The 23,855-nt window shown below is 57.2% G+C and overlaps 3 protein-coding genes across 8 annotated transcripts; 2 read left to right on the forward strand and 1 right to left on the reverse strand.

The window, feature by feature from the left end:
- Window positions 1-342: 342 nt before the first annotated feature.
- Window positions 343-8,423, reverse strand: PAGR1 (PAXIP1 associated glutamate rich protein 1). Its single transcript, XM_054053010.1, has 5 exons — window positions 8,326-8,423; window positions 7,588-7,991; window positions 7,057-7,139; window positions 6,619-6,807; window positions 343-481 (listed from the first exon to the last, which is right to left on the reverse strand). Exons 2-5 carry the CDS (start codon window positions 7,947-7,949, stop codon window positions 384-386), a joined length of 732 nt encoding a protein of 243 aa, XP_053908985.1. The 5' UTR covers window positions 7,950-7,991; window positions 8,326-8,423; the 3' UTR covers window positions 343-383.
- Window positions 2,563-6,705, forward strand: HIRIP3 (HIRA interacting protein 3). The gene is made up of 4 exons (XM_054052996.1): window positions 2,563-4,612; window positions 5,302-5,455; window positions 5,851-5,949; window positions 6,454-6,705. Exons 1-4 carry the CDS (start codon window positions 2,579-2,581, stop codon window positions 6,561-6,563), a joined length of 2,397 nt encoding a protein of 798 aa, XP_053908971.1. The 5' UTR covers window positions 2,563-2,578; the 3' UTR covers window positions 6,564-6,705.
- A 1,471-nt stretch (window positions 8,424-9,894) lies between the features above and the next one.
- Window positions 9,895-23,784, forward strand: TAOK2 (TAO kinase 2). 6 transcript variants are annotated; one of them, XM_054052991.1, is made up of 17 exons: window positions 9,895-10,020; window positions 10,691-10,762; window positions 10,840-10,941; window positions 11,422-11,467; window positions 11,553-11,649; window positions 12,160-12,273; window positions 13,097-13,188; window positions 13,271-13,446; window positions 14,087-14,242; window positions 14,657-14,887; window positions 15,155-15,508; window positions 15,982-16,110; window positions 16,489-16,692; window positions 17,405-17,644; window positions 21,222-21,521; window positions 21,991-22,122; window positions 22,836-23,784. In XM_054052991.1, exons 1-17 carry the CDS (start codon window positions 9,910-9,912, stop codon window positions 23,358-23,360), a joined length of 3,081 nt encoding a protein of 1,026 aa, XP_053908966.1. In that variant the 5' UTR covers window positions 9,895-9,909; the 3' UTR covers window positions 23,361-23,784. The 6 variants fall into 6 exon arrangements, with proteins under 6 accessions (XP_053908966.1, XP_053908968.1, XP_053908967.1 ...); XM_054052993.1 differs by having other exon boundaries at window positions 22,893-23,784; XM_054052992.1 differs by having other exon boundaries at window positions 21,222-21,434; window positions 21,940-22,122.
- The last annotated feature ends 71 nt before the right edge of the window (window positions 23,785-23,855 follow it).

Raw genomic sequence — 23,855 nt, forward strand, 5'->3', positions numbered from 1 at the left:
CACACGGGTAGAAGGGACTCTGTCAGATGGCATTACCTCTGTCTCCGGCGCTACGGCTGCGATGTCAACCTTTTCTCTTTCGAAAGCGGCCGTATGTGTCAAACCGGAGAAGGGATTTTTGCCTTCAAATGTGCCCGCGCGGAAGAGATGTTTAATCGGTTGCAAGAAATACTGCGGAATAATAACATCAACGTGGTGGAAAAAGCAGTAATAGAAAGGAATGCTCGTCAAACCGAACCGGAGGCTCCCAAGTTCTTTCGAAACCTGAAGTATCCGAGTTTCAGACGCCGGCGATCCGATGACGAATGTGTTGAGTTGGAAGAGAGGAGGGAATCCAACAACCCTCCACCGGTCGCTCCGCGACGTCCAAGCAGCTCCGAGCTCTACGTGAATATGGGCGCTGGAAGAGCGGCTCTGTCGTCGAGCGGGCAGAGAGACACCGGTGCTCGTAGGAAGACGAGGCGTGACGGCGCCGACCGTCCTGCGGGAGCCACGGAGGAGAAAAGAGATATTTTATAGAGCTTTATTTCTTCTCTACAAAAGGCCTAAACTGCGGCAGAATCGCCGCCAAATTGTTTATTTGTTAATTGTTTGTTTACGAAACATTTACCTCGCGGTGACCTCGTTTTGTGCGGCTCAGGGAAACGTTGGCTTTAATGGCGGCATTAATCGTTTTAGGGTTATTATTGTATACGATGTTTAAGTGGTTCGGGATTGTTATTCTTTTACATAGTGTTTAAGTGGTACAGGATTGAATGTTTATAATGTTTAAAAGGTTTGGGATTATTCTTGGGTGTAGTGTTTAAATGTTTATGGATTCTTATTGTTTACAATATGTTTAAATGGTTCGGGATTCTTATTGTATTCTTATTGTATATTGCATATACATATGTGTATGTATATACATATATATATTGTATATATATAAACATATATACAATATGTTTAAATGATTCAGGATTAGTGTATATATATACACTGTTCTTATTGTTTATAATGTTTAAATGGTTCAGAATTCTTATTGTTGTATATAACGTTTAAATAATTTAGGGTTCTTATTGTATATAATGTTTAAATGGTTTAGGATTATTGTTTATAATGTTTAAAAGGATCAGGATTATTTTATATAGGGTTTAAATGGTTCAGGATTATTGTATATAGGGTTTGTTCTTTATATACACTGTTCTTATTGTTTATGATGTTTAAATGGTTCAGGATTCTTATTGTTGTATATCGTGTTTAAATCATTTCGGGTTCTTATTGTATATAATGTTTAAATGGTTCAGGATTATTGTTTATAATGTTTAAATGGTTCAGGGTTATTGTATATAGGGTTTATTCTTTATATACCCTATTATTGTTTATAAGGTTTAAATGGTTCAGGATTCTTATTATTGTATATTGTGTTTAAATAGTTTAGGGTTCTTATTGTATATAATGTTTAAATGGTTTCGGATTATTGTTTATAATGTTTAAAAAGATGAGGATTATTTTATATAAGGTTTAAATGGTTCAGGATTATTGCGTATAGGGTTTATTCTTTATATACACTGTTCTTATTGTTTATGTTTAAATGGTTCAGGATTCTTACTGTTGTTTATAATGTTTAAATAGTTTAGGGTTCTTATTGTATATAATGTTTAAATGGTTCAGGATTCTTGTTTATAATGTTTAAATGGTTCGGGATTATTGTATATAGGGTTTATTCTTTATATACACTGTTCATATTGTTTATAATGTTTAAATGCTTCAGGATTCTTATTGTTGTTTATAGTGTTTAAATCATTTCGGGTTCTTACTGTATATAATGTTTAAATGGTTTCGGATTATTGTTTATAATGTTTAAAAGGATCAGGATTATCTTATATAGGGTTTAAATGGTTCAGGATTCTTTTTTATGATGTTTAAATGGTTCAGGGTTATTGTATATAGGGTTTATTCTTTACATACACTATTATTTATAATGTTTAAGGGTTGGTAATCCTAAAGAGTTCAGGATTCATATTGTTTACAATGTTTAAATGGTTCAGGATTATTGTGTATAGGGTTTATTCTTTATATACACTGTTCTTATTGTTTACAATGTTTAAATGGTTCAGGATTATTACTGCTTATGATGTTCAAACGGTTTAGGGTTATTGTATCTCGTGTTTAAATGTTTATGTGTTGGGGAAACGAACAATTACAAAGAATGGAAAAAGCTGTGAGAGATTGGAGAGGGGTAAATAGTTATAATTCTTGAGAAAAATTATGTTCTGTAGGCAAAAGAATTGTCTTAGGATAAAGGAGAAGGGGGGGATTGAAAGAAGTCATTTGTTATAAGTTTCAATGTTTATAATATAAAGTTTCTGTGGTTTTGGAACTGTTTCTGTGGTTTTATAAGGGCAGCCCTTCTCAAGATGGCGCCCTTGCGCGGCCAGACCTCCCAAAAATGGCGGCCAGAGAGGGGCGCACCCGGAAGCGGCCATGGCGGCGCGGGGCATTGTGGGAATCTGGGGGACCCGCGCTGTCCGCATCCCCCCCACACCCCCCCCGTAACCCCCCCCCCGGGCCCGAATTTGGGGCAAAAAAGGGCAAAATGGAGAGCGAGGAGGAGGAGGAGCCGCAGAGCAACGGGGTGAAAGAGGGCGGGATCGGGTCTGGGGGCGGGGCGAGCGAAAAGTGTATGAAATTTGGGGTGAAAAAGGGCGAAATTGGGGCTGAGGAGGAGAACAAAAAATGTGTGAAAATTGGGGTGAAAAAGGGTAAAATTGGGAGCGAGGATGAAGATGGGAGTGAGGAGGAGGAGGAGGAGAGGAAGGCGCCTCCCAGAAACGGGGGGGGAAAGGGCAAAAATGGGGGGAAAAGGGAGAAAACGGAGAGCGAGGAGGAGGAACGGACAGTGCAGAAAAATGGGGTGAAAAGGGGCAAAATAGAGAGCGAGGGGGAGGATGAAGAGGAGGATGAAGAGAAAGAGGAGCTGCCCCGGAAAAATGGGGTGAAAAGGGGCAAAATTGGGACTGAGGGAGAGAAGAACACAAAATCTGTAAAAATTGGGGTGAAAAAGGGTAAAATTGTGAGCGAGGATGAAGATGAGAGTGAGGCGAGGAAGGTGCTGCCTTCCAAAAATGGGGGGAAAAGAGGGAAAATGGAGAGCGAGGAGGAGGAGATCCGGAAAAATGGGGTGAAAAAGGGGAAAGTTGGGAGAGAGGGGGAGAATGATAAAAAATCAGTGAAAATTGGGGGGGAAAGGGGCAAAATGGAGAGCGAGGAGGAGGAGCTGAGCCGGAAAAATGGGGTGAAAAAGGGCAAAACTGGGAGCAAGGGCGAGGAGAAAATGGGGGGGAAAAATGGGGTGAAAACGGAGAGTGAAGAGGAAGAACGGGCAGCACAGAAAAATGGTGTGAAAAGGGGGAAAATTGAGAGCGAAGAAGAGGAGGAGGAAGAGCTGCCCAGAAAAAATGGGGTGAAAAAGGGGAAAATTGAGAGCGAAGAAGAGGAGGAGGAAGAGCTGCCCAGAAAAAACGGGGTGAAAAAGGGGAAAATTGGGAGTGAGCGAAAGAATGATAAAAAATCAGTGAAAATTGGGGGGGGAAAGGGCAAAATTGGGAGCGAGGATGAAGATGAGAGTGAGGAAGAGGAGGAGAGGAAGGCGCTGCCTTGCAGAAATGGTGGGAAAAAGGGCAAAAATGGGGGGAAAAGAAGGGAAATGGAGAGTGAGGAGGAGATCCGGAAAAATGGGGTGAAAAAGGGGAAAGTTGGGAGAGAGGGGGAGAAGGATAAAAAATCAGTGAAAATTGGGGGGGAAAGGGGCAAAATGGAGAGTGAGGAGGAGGAGGAAGAGGAGGAGGAAGAGGAGAAGGAGCTGAGGCAGAAAAATGGGGTGAAAAAGCGTAAAATTGGGAGTGATGAGGAGGAGGAAGAGGAAAAGGAAGATGAAAGTGAGGAAGAAGAGGAGGAAAAGGAAGATGAAAGTGAGGAAGAAGAGGAGGAAAAGGAAGATGAAAGTGAGGAAGAGGAGGAGGAAAATGAAAAGCCACTACGGAAAAATGGGGTGAAAAAGGGCAAAATTGGGAGTGGGACCAACCACCAAAAAAAGCTGCTGAAAATTGGGGGGGAAAAGGGCAAAGTGGAGAGTGAGGAGGAGGAAGATGAAGAGGAGGAGGAGGAGCTGAGCCGAAAAACTAGGGAGAAAAAGGGCAAAATTGGGAGTGAGGAGAAAATGGGTGGGAAAAACAGGGTGAAAATGGGCAAAAATGGGAGAGAGGGGAAAAAAGGGGGGAAAATTGAGGGGAAAAGGAGGAAAATGGAGACTGAGGAAGAGGAGGAGGAGAGTGAGGAGGAGGAGGAAGAACGGCCAACACGAAAAAACGGTGTGAAAAAGGGCAAATTTGGGACTAAGAGCGAGAAGAAAAGCTCAGTGAAAATTGGGGGAGAAAAGGGCAAAACAGAGACCAAGGAGGAAGAGGAGGAGGAAGAGCGCCCGGTGGGAACATCCAGCAGCGACTCGGAGGACGAGCGGCCGCTGGCGGAATGGGTGAAAAACCAGACGGATCGGGCAAAACCGTCGACGAAGAGGAGGCGGCGGGAATCGTCTGGGAGCGACAGCCGGGAGAGGAGTCCCCCCCGCAAGGTTTGGGGAGAATCTGAGCATTTTCAGGGGGTTTATGGGAAAAAAAATTGGGGGAAATGGGGAAATTTTGAAAATTTGTAAAAATTTTGAAAAAATTTAAGCAATTTGAGTTCTTGCATTTTTAAATTGAAATTTTCTTGGTGGGTTTTGAAAAGTGATTTTGGTTTTGGGGTCCCTTTTGGTTTTACCATTTTGGGGGGGGGTCTTTTGTGTTTTGGGGTCCCTTTTGGAGATTCTTTATCATTTAAGGGGTCTTTTGCTGTTTTAGGGCTCCTTTGGGGGTTTCTTTATCATTTTGGGGGGTTCTTTGCTGTTTTGGGTATCCTCTTGGGGGTTCTTTGTCCATTTTGGGGATTCTTTCCCATTTCAGGGCTCTTTCAAGGCCATTTCAAGGGAGGTTCGTTCTCATTTTGGGGGTTTCTCTGGGCTGTTTCAGGCCTCCTTTTGAGGGTTCTTGGCCATTTTGGGGCTCCTTTGCGGGTGTTCTTGGTCATTTTGGGGTTCCTCCTTGGAGTAATTACCATTTTGGGGAGTTATTTGCCATTTTGGGCCTCCTTTTGGGGGTTCTTTATTTTTTGGGGTATGTTCTTGGCCATTTCGGGGCTTCTTTTAGAGATTCTTTATCATTTTTGGGATGTTCATGGCTGTTTCGGGTCTCCTTTTGGGGTGTCCCTGCCACTCTCCCCCAGGTTTCGGGGGACCCTCCGGCTGTGCGGCGCCTCAAGCGCTACCTGTGGGCATGCGGCGCGCGCCCCAACTACAAGCGGCTGCTGGGGGGCTGTCGGACTCGGCGTGAGCAAGTCGGGGTGCTGCAGGGGGAGCTGCGTGCCCTCGGCCTCACTGGTGATGGGGGTGTTTGGGGGGCTATAGGGTGATTTAGGGGGGACTGTGAGGGGTTTGGGTGGGATTGTGGGGCTATAGGGTGATTGGGGGGGCTGGGAGGGGTTTGGGGGTATTTGGAGGAGGGAATTGGGGCTTGGGGGGGCTGTGAGGGATTTTGGGGGTGTTTGGGAGGACTGGGGGGCAATTTGAGGGAGTTGGAGGGATTTGGGGGTGTTTTGGGGGGACTGGGGGGATGGGAGCAGTCTTGGGGGGGCTATGGGGGTTTGGGGGGATTTGGAGGGGGGGCTTTGGGGTGTTTTGGGCATGCTAGGGTTGATTTTTGGGGTGCCAGGGGGGATTTCAGGGCCTGGAGGATGATTGGGGGGGGGCAGGGGCTGATTTTGTGGGTCCCCCAGGCACCCCATCCCTGGCGCGGTGTCGCCGGCTGCGCCGCCGGCGGGAGGAGGCGGCAGAGCTGGCAGCGTTGGACATGTCCAACATCATCGTTAGCACTGGTAATGAACACACACCTAAAACCCACGCCCTGCACCCCAAAAACCTCCACCCGCACCCCAAAACCTGCCCCGCCCCCCCCAAAATCCCCCAACCCACCTCTACATACCCAAAATCCCCCAAATCCCAACTTTTCTCCGTTCTAAAACCATTATTTTGAGCACAAACTCATTTCTTTACCTCAAAAGCCAACCCCCTGCACCCCAACCCCCCCGTACTCCAGCCACGCACCCCAAAACACCCTCAACCCCCCGTACACTAAACTCCCTGCATCCAACCCTCCCCATACACCCCAAAATCCCCTCCTGCACCCCAAAACCCCCCCTGTACCCTAATCTCCCTCTGTCCAAACCCCCTCCCGCACCCCAAAATCCCTCCTCGCACCCCAATTCCTTCCCCATACATCAAACCACCTGCATCCAACCCCCCCAGTAAACCCCAAACCCCCGTCCCTGCACCCCAAAATCCTCTCCCGCATCCCAAAACGGCCCTGTTTGCCCACGCAGGCCGCCCCCGCCGCGGCTGCACCCCCCGCAGCCCCCCCAGACCCTCGCCCCCCGCCATGGACTGGTCCCACCTCCGCGGCATCATCAGCTCCGACGGAGACAGCGACTGAAAACCAGACTCGTTTTTTGGGTCTAATTCAAAGGACTTTTTGGTCTAATATTTACGTTGGCGCAGGAAGATTCCGGGAGGGCGTTTTTGGGGCACTGGGGTCGTTTTGGGGGGGTCATCACCCTCCAACTGGAAGAGATCGCGACCCGTGCGCAGGATTTGTTCCTCCAGCTTCTTGTGCCGCTTCATATCCGACAAAACCTTGTCTAAGCGTGCCTCGCGCTTCTGGCCCCGCGACGGTGGCCCTGGGGGGGCAAAAAGGGAGGATTTTGGGGGGCGAAGGGCAGATCTGGGGAGGATTTGGGGGGCAGGGGGTCTGGAGTTTGGGGGGAAAAAGGTGATTTTGGGGGTATTGGGGAGTTTGGGGGGCAGGTTTGGGGAGGTTGTGGCTTCCTGATAAGCCCAGAGTTCCCGCCCGTGGTTCATTCCTCATCGTTAGATAATGAGGAGGGTTAATAAAGTAATTAATCCAAATCAACTGGCGTGCAATTAACCTGGGGTGCGGCGGCGGTCGATGAGGGCGCTTTTGGGGGGCGCTGGCTCGTCCTCGAAGTCGAACTCAGTGGGGACGGGGGGTCTGGGGGACAAAGAAAGGAAAAACACTTGGAAAGGAGACAATTTGAGCCAGTTTTTGGCCATTATAGCCATATTTTGGCCACTTTTAGCCAACTTTGGCCATTTTTGGCCACTTTTAGTCATTTTTTTGGCTAATTTTGACCTTTTGTGGCTAGTTTTTAACCATTTTGGCTGTATGTAGCCATTTTTTTGGCCACTTCTGGCCATTTCTTAGCTAATTTTGGCCAATTGTAGCCATTTTTAACCATTTTTGGCTATCTGTAGCCATTTTTGGCCATTTTTAGCTATCTGTAGCCAATTTTTTGGCCATTTTTAGCCAATTTTAGCCACTTTAGCCATTTTTTTGGCCATTGTTGGGCATTTTTGGCCATTTTTTGGGTAATTTTTAGCCATCTTTTGACTGATTTTGGCCATTTTTAGCCCTGAACAGTGGCAGCTTTTGGTCCTACTTGGCCTCCTCCTCCTCCTCGCTGTCGGGCTGCCCGGCTGAGCCGGCGTCCTCCTCGCTGTCAGGCTCCGGCGTGGGCGCTCGGCGTGGCAGCGGCGGCCGTTGGAGCGCGGGTGCGTGCCCGGTGCCGAGGAGCTCGTAGAGGCGCCGGATGGCGTCGGGGGGCGGCAGCCAGGCTTCGCCGCCATCGCCTTCACCGTCGCTGCTGGCTACGACCCAGCCTTCCTCATCCTCCTCTTCCTTGGCTCCTTCCGCCTCGGGTGCCACGGGCTGAGATTCGGGCAGTGGCGCCGAGGAGGCGTCGTCCACGGCGAGCGAGCGCAGCCCCGACGTCACCTCGGCCGCTGCGCCCGACGCCTCCATCTGCCGCGGCCCTGGCAGGACACGGGGCCACCAGATGAGGGCCTAAGGTGACCGAGGGCCACCAGGTTAGGCTTTGGGCTACCAGTTTAGGTCCTGGGGCCACCAATATAGGTCTTAAGGAGACCAAAGGACACTAAATTAGGTCCTGGGACCGTTAATTTAGGTCCTGGGGCCACTGATTAGGTCCTAAGGTGACCAAGGGCCACCAATTCAGACTTTAGGCCACCAGTTTAGGTCCTGGAGTCACTAATTTAGGTCACGGGACTAGTAATTTAGGTGCTAATGTGACCAGTGGCCACCAATTTAGGTCCTGGGGCCACCGATTCAGGTCCGGGGCCACCAGTTCGGTCCCCCCACCCCTCCTCCCCTCACTCACCCCTGGGATCGAGGCTGGGGTGAGGGGGGTGGGGGGGGCAGGGCCGGGACCCCCCTCAGCTCCCGGGCGCCGCCATCTTGGCTGCGGAGGCTGCCCCGCCCCCCACTGCGCATGCGCAGAGCAGCCAGGCCGCCCCACCTGCCGTGGGTCACACGCGTTGCCCCTTTAAGACGCGTTGCCCCTTTAGGACTCCCCCACCCCATTGCCCATTTAAGAGCTTTGTGGCGCTATTTGTTGCCGCTTTAAGAAGCCCTGGCACTGCCCTATCGCCCCTTTAAGAACTGGTGGGCTCCACTTTTATCCCTATAAACCTCTGTGGGTGCTACCCATTGCACCTGTAAGACCTTGTGGACCCTTTAAGACCCTGAGTTCCACCTTTACCCTTTTAAGCCTCCGTTGCCCCTTTAAGCGTCCCCCCCCGCTCTCCCATTGGCCGCGCGCCAAGCTCCGCCCCTTCCCGCTCTTCCCCCTCCACTTCCGGCCGCGCCGCGGGCGCCATTTTGGCCGCTGAGGCAGCGGCGAAGCTCGTTGGCGGCCACGGTTCCGTCCCCCCCCCTCGGCCCCGCCCCCCCCGCGGCGCTTCGGGGCTGAAACCGCGGGATCCTCGGCGGGGCCGGAGCTGGGGGGGGGCGGCCCCGAGCGGAGACGGTGAGAGAGAGCAGGGGGGAGGGGGGAAGGGCTGAGGGGCAGAGGGACTTGTGGGGCAGGGCTTGGAGTCCTGCAGCGCTTGTGGGGCAGAGCCCGAGCCTCTGGGGCGCTTGTGGGGCAGAACTTGGACGTGTGGGTCTTCTTGGTCACTTGTGGAGCAGAGCCTGGGCCTCGGCCGCTTATGGGCAGAGGAATCGATGGGGCAGGGTTGTTTGTGAGGCAGAGACTGAACCCCTGGAGCGCTTGTGGGGTAGAGCTTGAAGCTGTGGGGTCTGTTGTGGGGCAGGGGGACTTGTGGGGTAGAGCCTGGACTTGTGGGACAGGGCCTGGGCCTCTGGATCCGCTGGAGCACTTGTGGGACAGAGCTTGGACGTGTAGGTTTCCTTGTTCGCTTGTGGGGTAGGGCTTGGGCTTTTTGGGGCACTTGTGGGGCCGAGGGGCCTATGGGGCAGAGACAGGGCCTCTGGGGTGCTTGTGGGCCATCTATGGGACACGGTGTGGGGTCCTGAGGTGTTTGTGGGGCAGGGCTTGGACCTGTGTGTCTCTTTGGTCACTTGTGGGGCAGGGCCTGCGCCTATGAATCTCGTGTGGGACTTGTGGGGCAGAGTCTGTGCCCCTGGATCACTTTTGGGGCAGGACCTGGGCCACTTGTGGGCCTGGGGTCACTTGTGGGGCTGGGCCTGGAGCTCTGAGTCACTTGTGGGGCAGGACCTGTGCCTCTGGGTCACTTGTGGGTCTGGGTCACTTGTGGGTCTGGGTCACTGGCAAGGCTGGGTGTGAGCCATTTGTGGGGCAGAGCTTGGAGTTCTGAGTCACTTGTGGGGCAGAGCCTGCTCCCCCGGCTCACTGGTGGGTCCGAGCCGTGCCCTAGGGGCTGAGCTATGGGGCCAAGTTGAGCCTTGGCACCCTGCCCCACAGATTCCGTGGGTCACAGCGATGCCGTGGGGCGGGCGGGCGGGGGCTGAGCTGTTCTGCTCCGACGACCCCGAGCAGCGCTTCGGCGACCTGCGCGAGATCGGCCACGGCAGCTTTGGCGCCGTCTACTTTGTGAGTGACCCATGGCTGCCCCACAAGTGCCCCTGCCCCAGTGCTGCCCCACACATTCCCCCCAACCAGCTCTGGATCAACCCCTGTGCCCCACAGCTGCCCCATGGCTGCGGGTCCTTTCTTTATAGCTGCCTGCTGAGGGTTTCTGAGCAGTCTATTGCCCCATAAGTGCTTCTGACAAACTTCTTGCCGCATAGCTGCTCCCAAAGTGCCTCCCAACCACTCCTCCTTACCCCTTTTGGCCCTCCAACTGCCCCTTCCTGCCCCACAGCTGCCCCCTAAGTGCTCCCAACTCCGTCCGTGTTCCACAGCTACTCCCTAAGTGCCCCCAACTTCCTACCCCATATCTGCCCCGTAAATACTCCTTCCTGCCTCTGAAGAGCCCCCAGCTACCCCTTCCTTACCACTTCCTGCTCTCCAGCCACCCCCCCTGCCCCACAGCTGCCCCCTAAGTGCCTCTAACCACTCCTTTGTTCCCCTAAGTGCCCCTCAACCACCCTTCCTTGTCCCCTCCCTGCCCCCTGTCAGCCCTTTCTTGCCCCCCAACTGCCCCTCCCTGCCCCACAGCCACCCCCTGAGTGCCCTCAACTCCCTCCCCGCCCCACAGCTGCCCCCTAACTGCCCCCCTTGCCCCATAGCCGCCCCATAGCCACCCTTCCCTGCCCCACAGGCGCGGGACATGCGGACCAACGAGGTGGTGGCCATCAAGAAGATGTCGTACAGTGGGAAGCAATCTAACGAGGTGTGGGGCAGGGGGGCAGGCGGGTGCGCCCCACGGCACCCTCCCCGCCCTCTGCCCCACACGTTCCCGCCCCACAGAAGTGGCAGGACATCGTCAAGGAGGTGAAATTCCTGCAGCGGCTTCGGCACCCGAACACCATCGAGTACAAAGGCTGCTACTTGCGCGAGCACACGGCCTGGGTGAGCCTGACCCACAGATGGGGGGCGCGACCCATAGCAGGGGGGGTTGGGGCGCATAGAAAGGGGTTGGGAGCCTTAGATGTGGGGTGTGAGACCCGTGTGTGTGGGGCTGCGGGTGTTTGGAATGCATAGCTGAGCTTTGGGACCCACATGTGTGGGGTGGGGGGTGTTGGGACCCATAGATGTGGGGCAGAGAGCATTGATGGACTCACACATGAGCTGTGGGACCCACAGGTGTGGGGCAGGGGGGTTTGGGACCTGCAGATGGGGCTTGGGCCCCATAGGTGTGGGGTAGGGGGGTTCTGTGACCCACAGCAACGGTGTAGGGAGCACTTGTGGGGAGCACAAGCCCCATAGTGGGGCCTCACGTTGGTCAGGAACCACCCCACCGACCCACTGGCGGGGCAGCTGTGGGGCAGAGCCATCCCCCTGACCCACTTGGGGGCAGCTGTGGGGTAGATGTTGACCCCTTTCCTGCAGCTGGCTATGGAATACTGCCTGGGTTCGGCCTCGGATCTGCTAGAGGGTGAGTGCGGCACCATGGGGTAGTGCTATGGGGCAGTGCTGTGGGGCAGCCCCATAGCTCCTGCCCCACTTCTCTGCCCCCTAAGTGCATAAGAAGCCGCTGCAGGAGGTGGAGATCGCGGCCATCACCCATGGGGCGCTGCAGGGCCTGGCCTACTTGCACGCCCACAACATGATCCACAGGTGCGTTTGCCCCATAGCAACCCACAGCTGCCCCATAGCCTGCCCCAGGGTGCCCTGACCCACAGCGTTCTTGGAGCCAGGCACTCGCTTTGCTCCTCGGGTGCTTCTTTTCTTTGTGCTGCCCTAACTCAGCTATGGGGCTGCCCCATAGCACCGCACACTGCTCCTCGGCTGCCCCATAGCGTCCCACTCTGCCCCATGGCTGCCCCATAGTGCCGGGCATTTCATGCTACGTAGTGTCTGCCCTATATCTGCCTCACTAGTCTCTACCCCACAGCTCCCCAGTGATTCCCTCTCTGCCCCACTGACCCCCTTGTGCCCCACTGATCCCCATTGATTCTGTCTCCCCACCGCATGGTTCCCCGCCCCACGGCTCCCTCTCTGCCCCACAGCTCCCCTGCCCCACTGCTCCCCTCTCTGCCCCACTGAATCCTACTGCTACCTGTCTGCCCCACTGCTCCTCTCTTTGCACCACGGCTCCCCTGCCCCACGGCTGCCCCACACACACAGGGACGTGAAGGCGGGGAACATCCTGCTGGCGGAGCCGGGGCAGGTGAAGCTCGGGGACTTCGGCTCGGCCGCGCTCAGCGCCCCGGCCAACTCCTTCGTGGGGACGCCCTACTGGTGAGCCCCACGGCGCGGGGGGCGCGAGGGCCCTGCCCCACAGAGAGCCCCAGCTTGGGGGGTGGGGCTGCGGAGAGACCCCATCCCACAGGGACCCACAGTGTGGGGGGCGTGACCCACCGATGCTCCTGACTTGGGGGGCTGGGTTGCACCTCATGCCCCACGGACCCCCCTGCCCCACTGATTCCTGCCCCGCCAAGTCTCACCAATCCCCATTGCTCCCTGCCCCATGGCTCCCCATTCGTTCCCTTCCCTGCCCCACTGATTCCCCCCTGCCCCAGGGCTGCTGCCCAGTTGATCCCCACTGATTGCCCCTGCCCCACTGCTCCTCATTGATTATCTCTGCCTGCCCCACTGATCTCTCCCAACTTGTGGGGCTGGGCTGCACCTCATGGTTCACTGAGCCCCACTGATTCCTGCCCCATTGATCCCACCCACTCATCCCCTCTCTCTGCCCCACTGATCTCCCCTGCTGCATTGATTCCACTGATCTCCCGCCCCACTGATCTCCTGCTCCATTAATCACCATCGATTCATACCTGGTGCATTGATCCCACTGATTGTCTCTGCCCCACTGATCTTCCCTACTGATCTGCTCCGTTGATCCCCACTGATTCGTGCCCCACTGGTTTGTGCCCCACTGATCTCCTGCCCCATTGATCCCCACTGGTTCGTACCCCACTCATGTCCCACCCTACTGCCCCGACCTGCCTGATCCCCCCCCTGCCCCACAGCTCCTGCCCCACTGACCTTACTGATCTTCTGCCCCACTGATGGCACTGATTCCCTTCCTGCCCCCCTGTCCCACGGCTCCCGCCCCCAGGATGGCCCCCGAGGTGATCCTGGCCATGGATGAGGGTCACTACGACGGCAAGGCCGACGTCTGGTCCTTGGGCATCACCTGTATCGAGCTGGGTATGACCCCCCGCCTCATGGCCGCGCCCCACAGCCGCCCCCCACGGCCGCCCCATGGCGCTGACCCCCACTGTCCCCACAGCCGAGCGGAAGCCGCCGCTGTTCCACCTCAACGCCATGAGCGCGCTCTACCACATCGCACAGGACGCGGCGCCGGCGCTGCAGGCCGGGCCCTGGTCCCGCAGCTTCCGCGCCTTCGTGGCCGCCTGCCTGCAGAAGGGCCCGGCCCAGCGCCCGCCCTCCCACGGGCTCCTCCAGGTGGGTCCGCAGCCGCGTCTTCTCCTGCCCAGCCTACGGCCACTCGGCCCAGGGAGCCGTTCATTCGCGTCCCTGTGGACTCTGAGACGTTCCCGTGCCCATACGGACATTGGAAGCTTCTTATCTCCCATCTGTATGGACCTGCAGATGTTCTCTTGCCTGTCCCAAATCCATACGGGTCTGGAGAGCTTTTTCTCCCCATCCTGTGTCTCTGGGGACCTTGTACCTGCCCAGCCCGTGTCCATAGAGACCTTGAGATCATTTCGTGTCCATTGCATATCAGTATGGGTCTTGGGAGCTTCTGATTTCATGTCCATGTGGAGCTTAAGAACTTCCTCTTCTCATTTCACGTCCATGTGGGGCTGGAGAGCTGCTTATTTCACGTCTCTGTGGACTTTGAGAGTTTCTCCTGCTCATTCCACATCTGTGTGGGCGTTGGGACTTTCTCTCCTTTTTGTTTTGTGTCTATATGGACCCTGAGATCTTCTCCAGCTCATCACATGTCCGTATGGACCTTGAGCTCTTTCCCTGCCACATCTGTTGGAGTCTTTTTGTGGTCATCCCACGTCTATATGGACCTTGAGGTCTACTCCTGCCCATTCTGGTGGCCCCTGGTCCTCACCTTGTCCCCATGTCCCAGCATCCCTTCCTGCTGCGTGAGCGACCTCCGCGCGTGGTCCTGGACCTGATCCAGAGGACCAAGGACGCCGTCCGGGAGCTGGACAATCTCCAGTACCGCAAGATGAAGAAGATCCTCTTCCAGGAGGCCCCCAACGATCCCGGCGAGGACGACGAGGTAAGGAGGGGCCTGGGGCCTCCAAACCACCCCGCGTCAACTCCAAGACCCCATTGACCCCATGAGTGCTGTCCAAGGCCTCGTTGATGCTCAGGTCAACTCTACAGCTTGGTTGACCCTATAGGTCCTTTCCAAGGTGCTGTTGACCCCATAGATCATGTCCAAGACTTCTTTGATGCCATAGGTGCTCTCCAAGGCCTCGTTGACCACCACGTCAACCCTATGGCCAGGTTGACCCCATGGGTCCTCTCCAAGGCCACACTGATCTCCAGGTCAACCCCATGGCCTGGTTGAACCATGAATTGCCCCCAAGCTCCTCATTGACCTCCCTCGTCCCTCCTGGGCTCCTGGTTGTCCCCCCTCGGTCCTCCCCACGCCTGTTGTCCCCTCCTGACCTTCTGGTGGCCCCACCAGGAGCCAGAGCCGTTCCTGCGGCGGGCGGGAAGCCTGGAGAGCAGCCACTCGCTGCCCAGCACGTCCATCAGCGCCTCCAGCCAGAGCAGCAGCGTCACCAGCATGGCCGACGAGGACCAGGAGGACCACGAGGTGGAAGAGGAGGACCAAGAGGAAGGGCCGGACTCAACCATGATGCAGGAGGGAGAGCACACAGTCACGTCCAACAGCTCCGTCATCCAGCGCCTGCCTGTGAGTGGGGACCAGGGGGTGTCCCCAGGGGGTCCCACCTCCCTCGTGATGGTTCCTGTTGGGGTTCCATCACCCCAAGGATGTCCCGATGGTGCCCCATCACTCCCACAATGGCTTTTGTTGAGTTCCCGTCCCCATAAGGATCTCCCGATGGAGTCCCACCTGCCCCGTGATGGTTCCTGTTGGGGTTCCATCACCCCGAGGAGGTCCCGATGGAGTTCCACCGGCTCTCTGATGTTTCCTGCCCTTCTCCGTTTGCTTCTCCAGGCTCCAGACGGCTACGACTCGTCTCCTTCTCCTCCTCCTCATCTTCCTCCTCCTCCTCCTTCTCCTCCCGGGGCTCCTCCTGGCCGCCGGCCCCTCCCCCACCACTTCTCCACCATCCGGACGGCGTCGCTGGTGACACGGGAGCGGGAGGCGGCACTGCGCGAGCAGCTCAGCGGGTACCAGCGCATGAGGCGCCACCACCAGAAGCAGCTGCTGGGCCTGGAGAACCGTCTGCGGGCAGAATTGGCCGAACACCAGGGGCGTCTGGACCGTGAGCTGGAGAACCAGCGGGTGGGAGCGGCTGCCGAGGCCGAGAAGCTTGTCAGGAGGCACCAGGCCATCGCCGAGAAGGAGGTGGGCGCGGAGGGCCCCTGGGAGGTGGATGGAGGTGGGGTTGGAGGAGCATTGAGGGGTGGAGATGTGGCCAGGGGTCACCAAGAGGGCGTGGGGATGGAGAGGAAAGGGACTGGGTGGATGAAGGTGGGCCTGAAGGAGGTGGGGGTGGAGTTTGAGGAACATCAAGGGGTGAGGAGATGGTCAGGATGTGCCAGAAGACCTTGGAGGTGGAGGTGGCAGGGTCTGGGTGGATGATGTTGGGATGGGAGTAGGCGGAGATGCGGTTTGAGGAACGTCAGGGGGTGACAACATGGCCAGGAGGCACCAGAAGATCTTGGGGATGGAGATGGGAGAGACTGGGTGATGAAGAAGGGACTGGAGAAGGGGAAGTTGAGGTTGGAGGAGGTAGAGATGGAGTTAGAGGAACGTCAAGGATGAGGAGGTGGCCGGGAGGCCCCAGAAGACCTTGGGGTGTCCATGTATCCTGTCAGGCGAAGGCGGCGCTGGGTGAGGAGAAGAAGTTCCAGCAGCAGCTGCTGGGGCAGCAGAAGAAGGAGCTGGGGCAGCTCCTGGAGGCGCAGCGGCGGCACTACCGGCTGCGGAGGGACCAGCTGAAGGAGGTAACCCCCAAAACAGCCCCGAGGCAGCCCAGAAATACCACAAATACCAGAAAACGGCCCCAAACTGTCCCCAAAACACTCCAGAAACGCCAAAAATACTCTAAACCAGCCCCAAAACAGTCTGAAACCACCCCCGAAACGCCTAAAATAGCCCAAAACAGCTTAAAACATCAGAAATACCCCAAAGAAGCCCCAAAACTACCGAGCGCAGCCCCAGAGCCCCTCAGCACCCCAAAATCGCCCCAAATGAGCCCAAAATGCCCCTCAGGGCCCCCCGAATCCTCCTTCCTCCCACTCAGCCCCACACATCGCATCCCCCCGAGCCCCCCAAGTCCCACCCTGCTCCTCCCGCCCCCCAAGCGCGCCCCTGTCCCGCAGGAGCTGCAGGACGAGCCCGCGGCGCCGCGCCGGGAGCGCCAGGAGCGGCTGCAGCGGCAGAAGGCGACGCTGCAGCAGCTGCAGGCGCAGGAGGAGGCATCGCTGCTTTGCCGCCAGCGCCGCGACTTCCACCTGCAGTGTCGCCAGTACAAGCGCAAGATGCTGTTGGCGCGGCACAGCCTCGACCAGGACCTGCTGCGCGAGGTGTGACCCATGGCGCCGTGGGGCAGGGAGGGAAGCCTCGGGGCTGTGGGGCGGAGAGTGCCTGGGACTGTGGATCTATGGGGTGGAGACTCCTTGGGGCTGTGGATCTGTGGGGCAGAGAATCCGTGGGGCTGTGGATCTGTGGGGTGGAGATGCCTTAGGGCTGCAGATCTATGGGGTGGAGATTCCTTGGGGCTGCGGATCTGTGGGGCAGGGAATGCCTGGGGCTGTGGGGCAGGGAGTCTTTGGGGCTGTGGGTCTATGGATCCGTATCTATCGCAGTCGACGAAGGAGGAGGAATGCAGGGAATCTCTGGGGCAGGGCTGACTCCGTGGGGCAGGCCATGGCCAGATCTATGGGGCAGAGCTGACTCCGTGGGGCAGGCCATGGCCAGATCTATGGGGCAGGGCTGACTCTGTGGGGCAGGCCATGGCCAGATCTATGGGGCAGAGCTGACTCCGTGGGGCAGGCCATGGCCAGATCTATGGGGCAGGGCTGACTCCGTGGGGCAGGCCATGGCCAGATCTATGGGGCAGAGCTGACTCCGTGGGGCAGGCCATGGCCAGATCTATGGGGCAGAGCTGACTCCGTGGGGCAGGCCATGGCCAGATCTATGGGGCAGAGCTGACTCCGTGGGGCAGGCCATGGCCAGATCTATGGGGCAGAGCTGACTCCGTGGGGCAAGGCCATCCATGGGTCGCCTCCCGTGCAGGAGTTGACGAAGGCGCAGTCGCAAAAGGAGCAGGAGTGTGCGGCGCTGCTGCGGCAGCACGAGGCCACGCGGGAGCTGCAGCGCCGCCATCTTGCCGCCCTGCACCGCACGCGCTGCGACCTGGCGCGGCTGCAGCACCAGAGCGAGCTCGCCAACCAGCGTGACTACAACCGGCGGCGCCACCAGGAGCTGCGGCACCAGCACGCCGCGCAGGCGCGACAGCACCCCAAGACCCTGCGAGTAGGTGCCCCACGGCGCCCCACGGCCCCGCGCCTCGCCCCCCTCCTCCCTCCCCTCCTCTGCTCCCTCCTTGCTGTTGCTGTCGCTCTCCGACCCTCGCCTGCCGCTCTCTTTGCCTTCCTGGCGGCGCTTTGGGTGGAAAAACAAGGATTTTGGGGCTGGGGAGGTGATGTCCATCTCCCCGCTCCCCCTCGCCTCGCTCCCCTCGTCCCTCACATCTTCTGCTCCGCTTTCGCCCTCGCTGTCGCCCTCCGCCCCTCACTCCTTGCTCTTTCCGGCCTCCTCGCAGCCCTTTGGGTGGAAAAACAAGGATTTTGGGGCTCCCCTTGCGCAGGTGCCACATGGCGCCCCGCGTCCCCTCTTGTCCCTCCCCTCCTCTGCTCCATCTTGGCCCTTGCCGTCGCCCTCCATCCCTCGTTCCCGGCAATTTGCGGCCTCCTGGCGGCCCTTTGGGTTGAGAAGCAAGGATTTTGGGGCTCAGCCACCGCCGCCCGTCTCCGCAGCTCCCCTCTGCTCCCCCACGTCCTCTGCTCCATCTTGGCCCTCGCCGTCGCCCTGCGCCCCTCGCTCCCGGCGCTCTTGGGTCTCCTGGCCGCCCTTTGGGTGGAAAAGCAAGGATTTTGGGGCTTCCTTTTGGCGCTGGAAGGAGGGGCGCTGGCGTATGGCCTCCTGCTCCGCTCGGGGGCCGCGTCCCTGGCGCCGGTGTTGGCGACGGGGGCGGTTGTGGGGCTGAGCGCGCAGCGCCGCCGGCTCTACGTGCCGGTGCTGGTGCTGGCGGCGCGGCTCTGGGCGTCGCCGTGGCTCTTCGTGCCGCTGTACGGTCTGGGCGCTCTGGCGCGGGGGGCGCTGGGGACGCTGCGGCGCCGCGCTCAGCGGCGCTGGGTGCGAGGGCTGCTGGCACTGCCGCCGCCGTGCTTCCGCCTCCTCTGCCACCTCGGTTTCGCCTCCGAGCGAGCCCTTTTCCTTCTCTTCCCCAAAACCAACAAAACTGCCTTCAGGTCGCGGCTCCCGGTGCTGCAGCGGCGCCGGCAGCGAGCCCCGGGGCTCCTCCACCGACATCTTGCCTGGATCCCCCTTTTTGACCACTTCCCCCTCTTTTTTGACCATTTTTCCTCCATTTTTTCTCACTTCACTCGGGTTTTTTCCCGCTTCACCCCTCTTTTTTCCCGTTTCACCCCCGTTTTTGCCCATTTCACCCCTATTTTTTCCCGTTTTCCCCCTCTCTTTGCCTATTTTACCTCTCCTTTTGCCCATTTCCCCCCAGCTGTTCCCTGTTTCCCTTCCATTTTTGCCCATTTCCCTTCCAATTTTGCCCATTTCCCTGTTTTTTCCCATTTCTCCCCCTTTTTCTCATGTTTCAAACCCTTTTTTTCCCATTTTTGCACCCTTTTCTCCTGGTTTCCCGCCCTTTCCTCCCGGCCCCTCCCCTTCCTTTCCCGCTTCCCGGCCCTTTTTGCCCGTTTCCCCCTGTTTTTGCCCCAAAAGGTGCCTCAGGTTCGGCCCAGCCGCATCCCCCGCCCGGCCCCGCGCCCCCGTTTTGGGGAGGGGAAGCGGGGACCCCCCTTGGCCGCCCCACAGCGACCCTGGAGGTGACAGCGGCCACGGGGGGGCACAGACCCCCTCAGGGGCAACCACCCCACTTTTGGGGTGAAAACACCCAGGTTTGGGTCAGGGAACCCACTTTGGTGGCAAGAACCCCCCCTTTTTGGGGTGTGAACCCTCCATTTTGGGGCGAGAACTCCCCTTTTTGAGGCGTGAACCCCCCCTTTTTGGGGTGTGAACCCTCCATTCTGGGGTGCAGAGCCCACTCTGAGGGCAAAACCCACCATTTTGGGGATGAGGAACCCCCTTTTTGGGGTGAAAACCCCCACTTCTGGAGTGCAGAGCCTACTCTGAAGACAAGAACCACCACTTCTGGGGCAGGGACCCTCCATTTTGGGGTGCAGAGCCCCTTCTGAGGACAAAACCCACTACTTTGGGGATGATGACCCCCCTTTTTGGGGCAAGAACACCCTTTTTGGGGTGCAGAGCCCACTTTGGAGACAAGAAGAACCACTTTTGGGGTCAGGGACTCCACTTTTGGGGCAAGAACCCCCTCATTTGAGGCACAAACTCCAGTTTTGGGTCAGGGACCCCCATTTTTGGGGCAAGAACCGCCCTTTTTGTGGTGCAGAGCCCGCTTCGAGGGCAAGAACCAACACTTTTGGGGTGCAGGGACCCCCCTAAAAGCACGGACCCTCACTTTTGGGGCAAGAAGCTCCCTTCTTGGGTCAGGGACCTCCCCATTTGCAGCAAGAACTCTATTTTGGAGTGTAAACCCCTCTTTTTGGGGCAAGACCCCCCACTTTTGGGGTTCTGGGACACCCCTAAAAGCATAGACCCTCACTTTTGGGGCAAGAACCCCCGCTTTTGGGTCAGGGACCCCAATTTTGGAGCATGAGCCCTCCTTTTTGGGGCTAGAACTGCTTTTTTTGGGTGCGGGACCCCCCTATTTTTGGCAAGAACTCCACTTTTGGGGCCAGGAACCCCCTTTTTTGGGGCCAGGAACCCTCTTTTTAGGGCAAGAAACCCCCCGAGAGCATGCCCTCCCATTTTTGGGTGTGATACCCTTCTTTTTGGGGTAAGAACCTCTCTTTTTGGGTGTGAACCCTGATTTTGGGGTCTCCCAGCCCCCCCCCCCCCGCTGCTCCCCTATTTATTGCCCTTTGGGGGGGTCCCCATTTTGGGGTCATTTTCCCTTTTTTTGGTTTTTTTTCCCCCCTTTTTGGGGTCATTTTTCCTTTTTTTTTTTCCCTCCCCTTTGGGGGCGTTCCCCCTTTTTTGGGGGGGTCCCTATTTTGGGGTAAAAAGCTGGGATTTTGAGGAGTTCCCCCCTCAGAGTCCCGCTCCGAGGGTGCAGGCTGGGATTTTGGGGCCGTTTCCTCCGTTTCCATCGTTTTGGGGTTGTTTTGGGGGGGTTTGGGGATTTCTGTTGGTTTTATTTTCTGTTAAATACATGGATTTTGAGCAAAATCCCGGCCGTTTCCATTGGTCCCGTTTTGATTTGGGGGGGTGGGGTCACCCATGGGTGGTGGGACTCCATGGTGGGGTCACCCATGGGTTCTGGGGTCACCTATGGGTGGTGGGACTCCACAGTGGGGTCATTCCATGGGTTTTGGGGTCACCCATGGGTGGTGGGACTCCATTAGGGGTCACCTGTGGGTGTTGGGGTCATCTCCTGGGTGGTGGGTCAGTGGGAAGTATCTCCGTGGAGGGGGAGGGGTTCATCTCTGGGCTGTTGAGCTTCTTCCGTGGGTGGTGGGGCTCAATGGAGGGGTCACCCATGGGGTGGTGGGACTTGGTGACAGGGTCACCTCATGGTGGGGACGTGGGATGGGCTCCTCCATGGGTGCTGGGGTCACCTTAGGGGGGTGGTGGGACTCCATGGTGAGGTCACCTCATGGTGGGGATGGGACATAGGATGGGTTCTGCCATGGGTGCTGGGGTCACCTGTGGCTGGTGGGACTCCATGGGGTGGTGGAAGTGGGGTGGGGTGGTGTCCCCTAACCCCACCGCCCTCCTTCTCTCGCGGCCGCAGTCCAAGGAGCTGCAGATCAAGAAGCAGTTCCAGGACACCTGCAAGATCCAGACGCGCCAGTACAAGGCCCTGAGGACCCACCTCCTGGAGACCACAGCCAAGAGCCACCACAAGGCCCTGCTCCAGCGCCTCAAGGAGGAGCAGACACGCAAGCTGGCCGCCTTGGCCGAGCAGTACGACCACAGCATCAGCGAGATGCTCGCCAGCCAGGCCGTAGGTGCCACCACGGGGGCCAACGGGGACCAAGAGGGACCAACAGATCCATGGGGAACCCAACGGGAACCTAAAGGGGACCAAGAGGTCCGTAGGAAACCAACAGAGATCAAGAGGGACCAGGAGATCCATGGGGACCCCAATGGGGACCAGGAGGGACCATCGAGGCCACGGGGACTCAATGAGGACTAAGAGGAACCAAACAGATCTATGGGAAATCTAATGGGGACCCAACTGGGACCAAACTGGGACCAAGAAGTCCATGGGGAACCCAACGGGGACCAAGAGGGACCAAGAAGTCCATGGGGAACCCAGTGGGGACCAACAGGGACCCAATAGATCCATGGAGAACCCAGCGGGAATCCAATGGGGACCAAGAGGGACCCAGTGGGGACCAAGAGATGGGTGGTGAGCCCCCCCAGGAGATGCGGAACCCCTGGAGAACCCTCCTTCTCGGTCGATGAGGTTTTGGATCTCTCCCACCCCATCTTTGTTCCCCCTCCAGCTCCGGCTGGATGAGAAGCAAGAAGCCGAATGCCAGGTTCTCCGTCTCCAGCTGGAGCAGGAGCTGGAGCTCCTCAACGCCTACCAGAGTAAGATCAAGATGCACACGGAGGCCCAACACGAGCGGGAGGTCCAGGAGCTAGAGCAACGTCTCTCCATCCGCCGCGCCCTCCTGGAGCAGCAGGTACCAAGATGGGGGTCACAGGGACCTCTGTGTGGATCTTGGTGGCCTTGGGGTCTTCTCCATGGAAGCTGGGGGAGGTTCGGTGGTCTCCAAGGGTGGTCTGGGGGGATTCCTGCAGGGGTTTGGGTGGTTTGAGGGCTCCTTGTGGAGAACTGGGGTGGGATTGAGGTTCTTCAAGGACAATTTGAGGGGTTTTGAGGTTCCTCAAGGACAGTTTGGGTGGTTTGGGGGTTCCTCAAAGACAATTTCGGGGATTTTGAGGTTCTTCAAGGACAATTGGGAGGCTTTTGGGATTCTTCAAGGACAATTTGGGTGGGTTTGAGGTTCTTCAAGGACTTGGATATTCTTAGTGGGAATTCCGGTGATTTTGGGGTCTTTTGCTGGGATTTTGGTGTCATTTGTTGGAATTTTGGGGTTGTTTGCTGGGAATTGGGTTCTCTTAGCGGGAATTTTGGTGATTTGGGGGTCTTTTGCTGGGATTTTGGGGTCGTTTGCTGGAATTTTGGGGTTGTTTGCTGGGAATTGGGTTCTCTTAGTGGGAATTTTGGTGATTTGGGGGTCTTTTGCTGGGATTTTGGGGTCATTTGCTGGGATTTTGGGGTCTTTTGTTGGGATTTCAGGTCTTTAGCTGAGATTTCGTGTCTCCAGTTGGGGTTTTGGGTTCTCTTAGTGGGATTTTTGGTGATTTGGGGCTCTTTTGCTGGGATTTCTAGTGTTTTTCTGGGTTGTTTGCTGGGATTTGGGGGTCTCTTTCCGCCCCTCTCCCTCAGATCGAGGAGGAGCTGCTGGCGCTGCAGTCGGAGCGCTCGGAGCGGATCCGGGCGCTGCTGGAGCGCCAGGCGCGGGAGCTGGAGGCCTTCGACGCCGAGAGCCTGCGGCTGGGCTTCAGCGGGATGGCGCTGGGCGGCCCCTCGTGCCCCGCGGCCCCTCGGCGGCCCGTGCCCCGCAGCGGCTGCCCCTGGACCCACGGGCCGCCGCTGGCGAACGCGCCGCTGGCCACGCCCCCTTCGGGCTTTCCCGCGCTCTTAGCCACGCCCCCTCCTCTGGCCGCGTCCCACCCCGCGCTCTTGGCCACGCCTCCTGCCGCCCTCCCCTCTGCTGTGACCACGCCCCCTCCGGCTTTCCCCGCCCTCTTGGCCCCGCCCCCCGGCGCCAGCCCGCAGCCCCCCCGCAGGGGAGGGGACGCGGGGGGTGGGGGCAAAGTGACACTAATTGGAGGGGGAGGAGCCCAAAAGTGACATTAATTGAGGGCGGACGCCCCGAATTGGGGAGGTTTGACATCAAAAACTGGTTCTGATTTGGGGAAACACAGCCAAAAATGACCCCAAGTGGGGGAAGCACCCCAAAAATGACCCCAGTTGGGGTGAGGAGACTCAGAATCGCCTCTAATTTGAGGGGGGCACCCCAAAATGAGCCAAATTGGGGTGAAGGGACCCCAAAAATACTCGAATTGGGGTGAAGGGACCCAAAAAATGGGGGGGATACTCCAAAAGTGACCTCAATTGGAGTTGGGGCCCAAAAATGTCCCTAATTGGGGGGGGTCACCTCAAAAATGACCCAAACTGGGCTGAGGGGACCCAAACTGCCTCTAATTTGGGGGGGACACACCCCAAAAATAACCCGAATTGGGTTGAGGGAACCCAAAAATCGACCCTAATTGGGGGGGACACCTCAAAACTGACCCAAAATGGTTGGGGACCCAAAAAGTGACCCAAATTGGGGTGAAGGGACTC

Source organism: Cuculus canorus, chromosome 38, assembly GCF_017976375.1.
Source record: "Cuculus canorus isolate bCucCan1 chromosome 38, bCucCan1.pri, whole genome shotgun sequence".
NCBI lineage: Eukaryota > Metazoa > Chordata > Aves > Cuculiformes > Cuculidae > Cuculus > Cuculus canorus.

Bases quoted from the DNA above. Each gene is read 5' to 3' on its own strand.
- HIRIP3 (XM_054052996.1), top strand. From the start codon at position 2,579: ATGGAGAGCGAGGAGGAGGAGGAGCCGCAGAGCAACGGGGTGAAAGAG. The intron at 5,456-5,850 runs GTGATGGGGGTG...TGGGTCCCCCAG, and splicing joins GCGTGCCCTCGGCCTCACTG to GCACCCCATCCCTGGCGCGG. The intron at 5,950-6,453 runs GTAATGAACACA...TTGCCCACGCAG, and splicing joins CAACATCATCGTTAGCACTG to GCCGCCCCCGCCGCGGCTGC.
- PAGR1 (XM_054053010.1), bottom strand. From the start codon at position 7,949: ATGGAGGCGTCGGGCGCAGCGGCCGAGGTGACGTCGGGGCTGCGCTCG. The intron at 7,140-7,587 runs GTAGGACCAAAA...TTTGTCCCCCAG, and splicing joins GAGGAGGAGGAGGAGGCCAA to ACCCCCCGTCCCCACTGAGT. The intron at 482-6,618 runs GTAAATATTAGA...TGGCTCCCGCAG, and splicing joins CGGAATCTTCCTGCGCCAAC to GACGGTCGGCGCCGTCACGC.
- TAOK2 (XM_054052989.1), top strand. From the start codon at position 9,910: ATGCCGTGGGGCGGGCGGGCGGGGGCTGAGCTGTTCTGCTCCGACGAC. The intron at 10,942-11,421 runs GTGAGCCTGACC...CCTTTCCTGCAG, and splicing joins TGCGCGAGCACACGGCCTGG to CTGGCTATGGAATACTGCCT. The intron at 16,111-16,488 runs GTAACCCCCAAA...CCTGTCCCGCAG, and splicing joins GGAGGGACCAGCTGAAGGAG to GAGCTGCAGGACGAGCCCGC.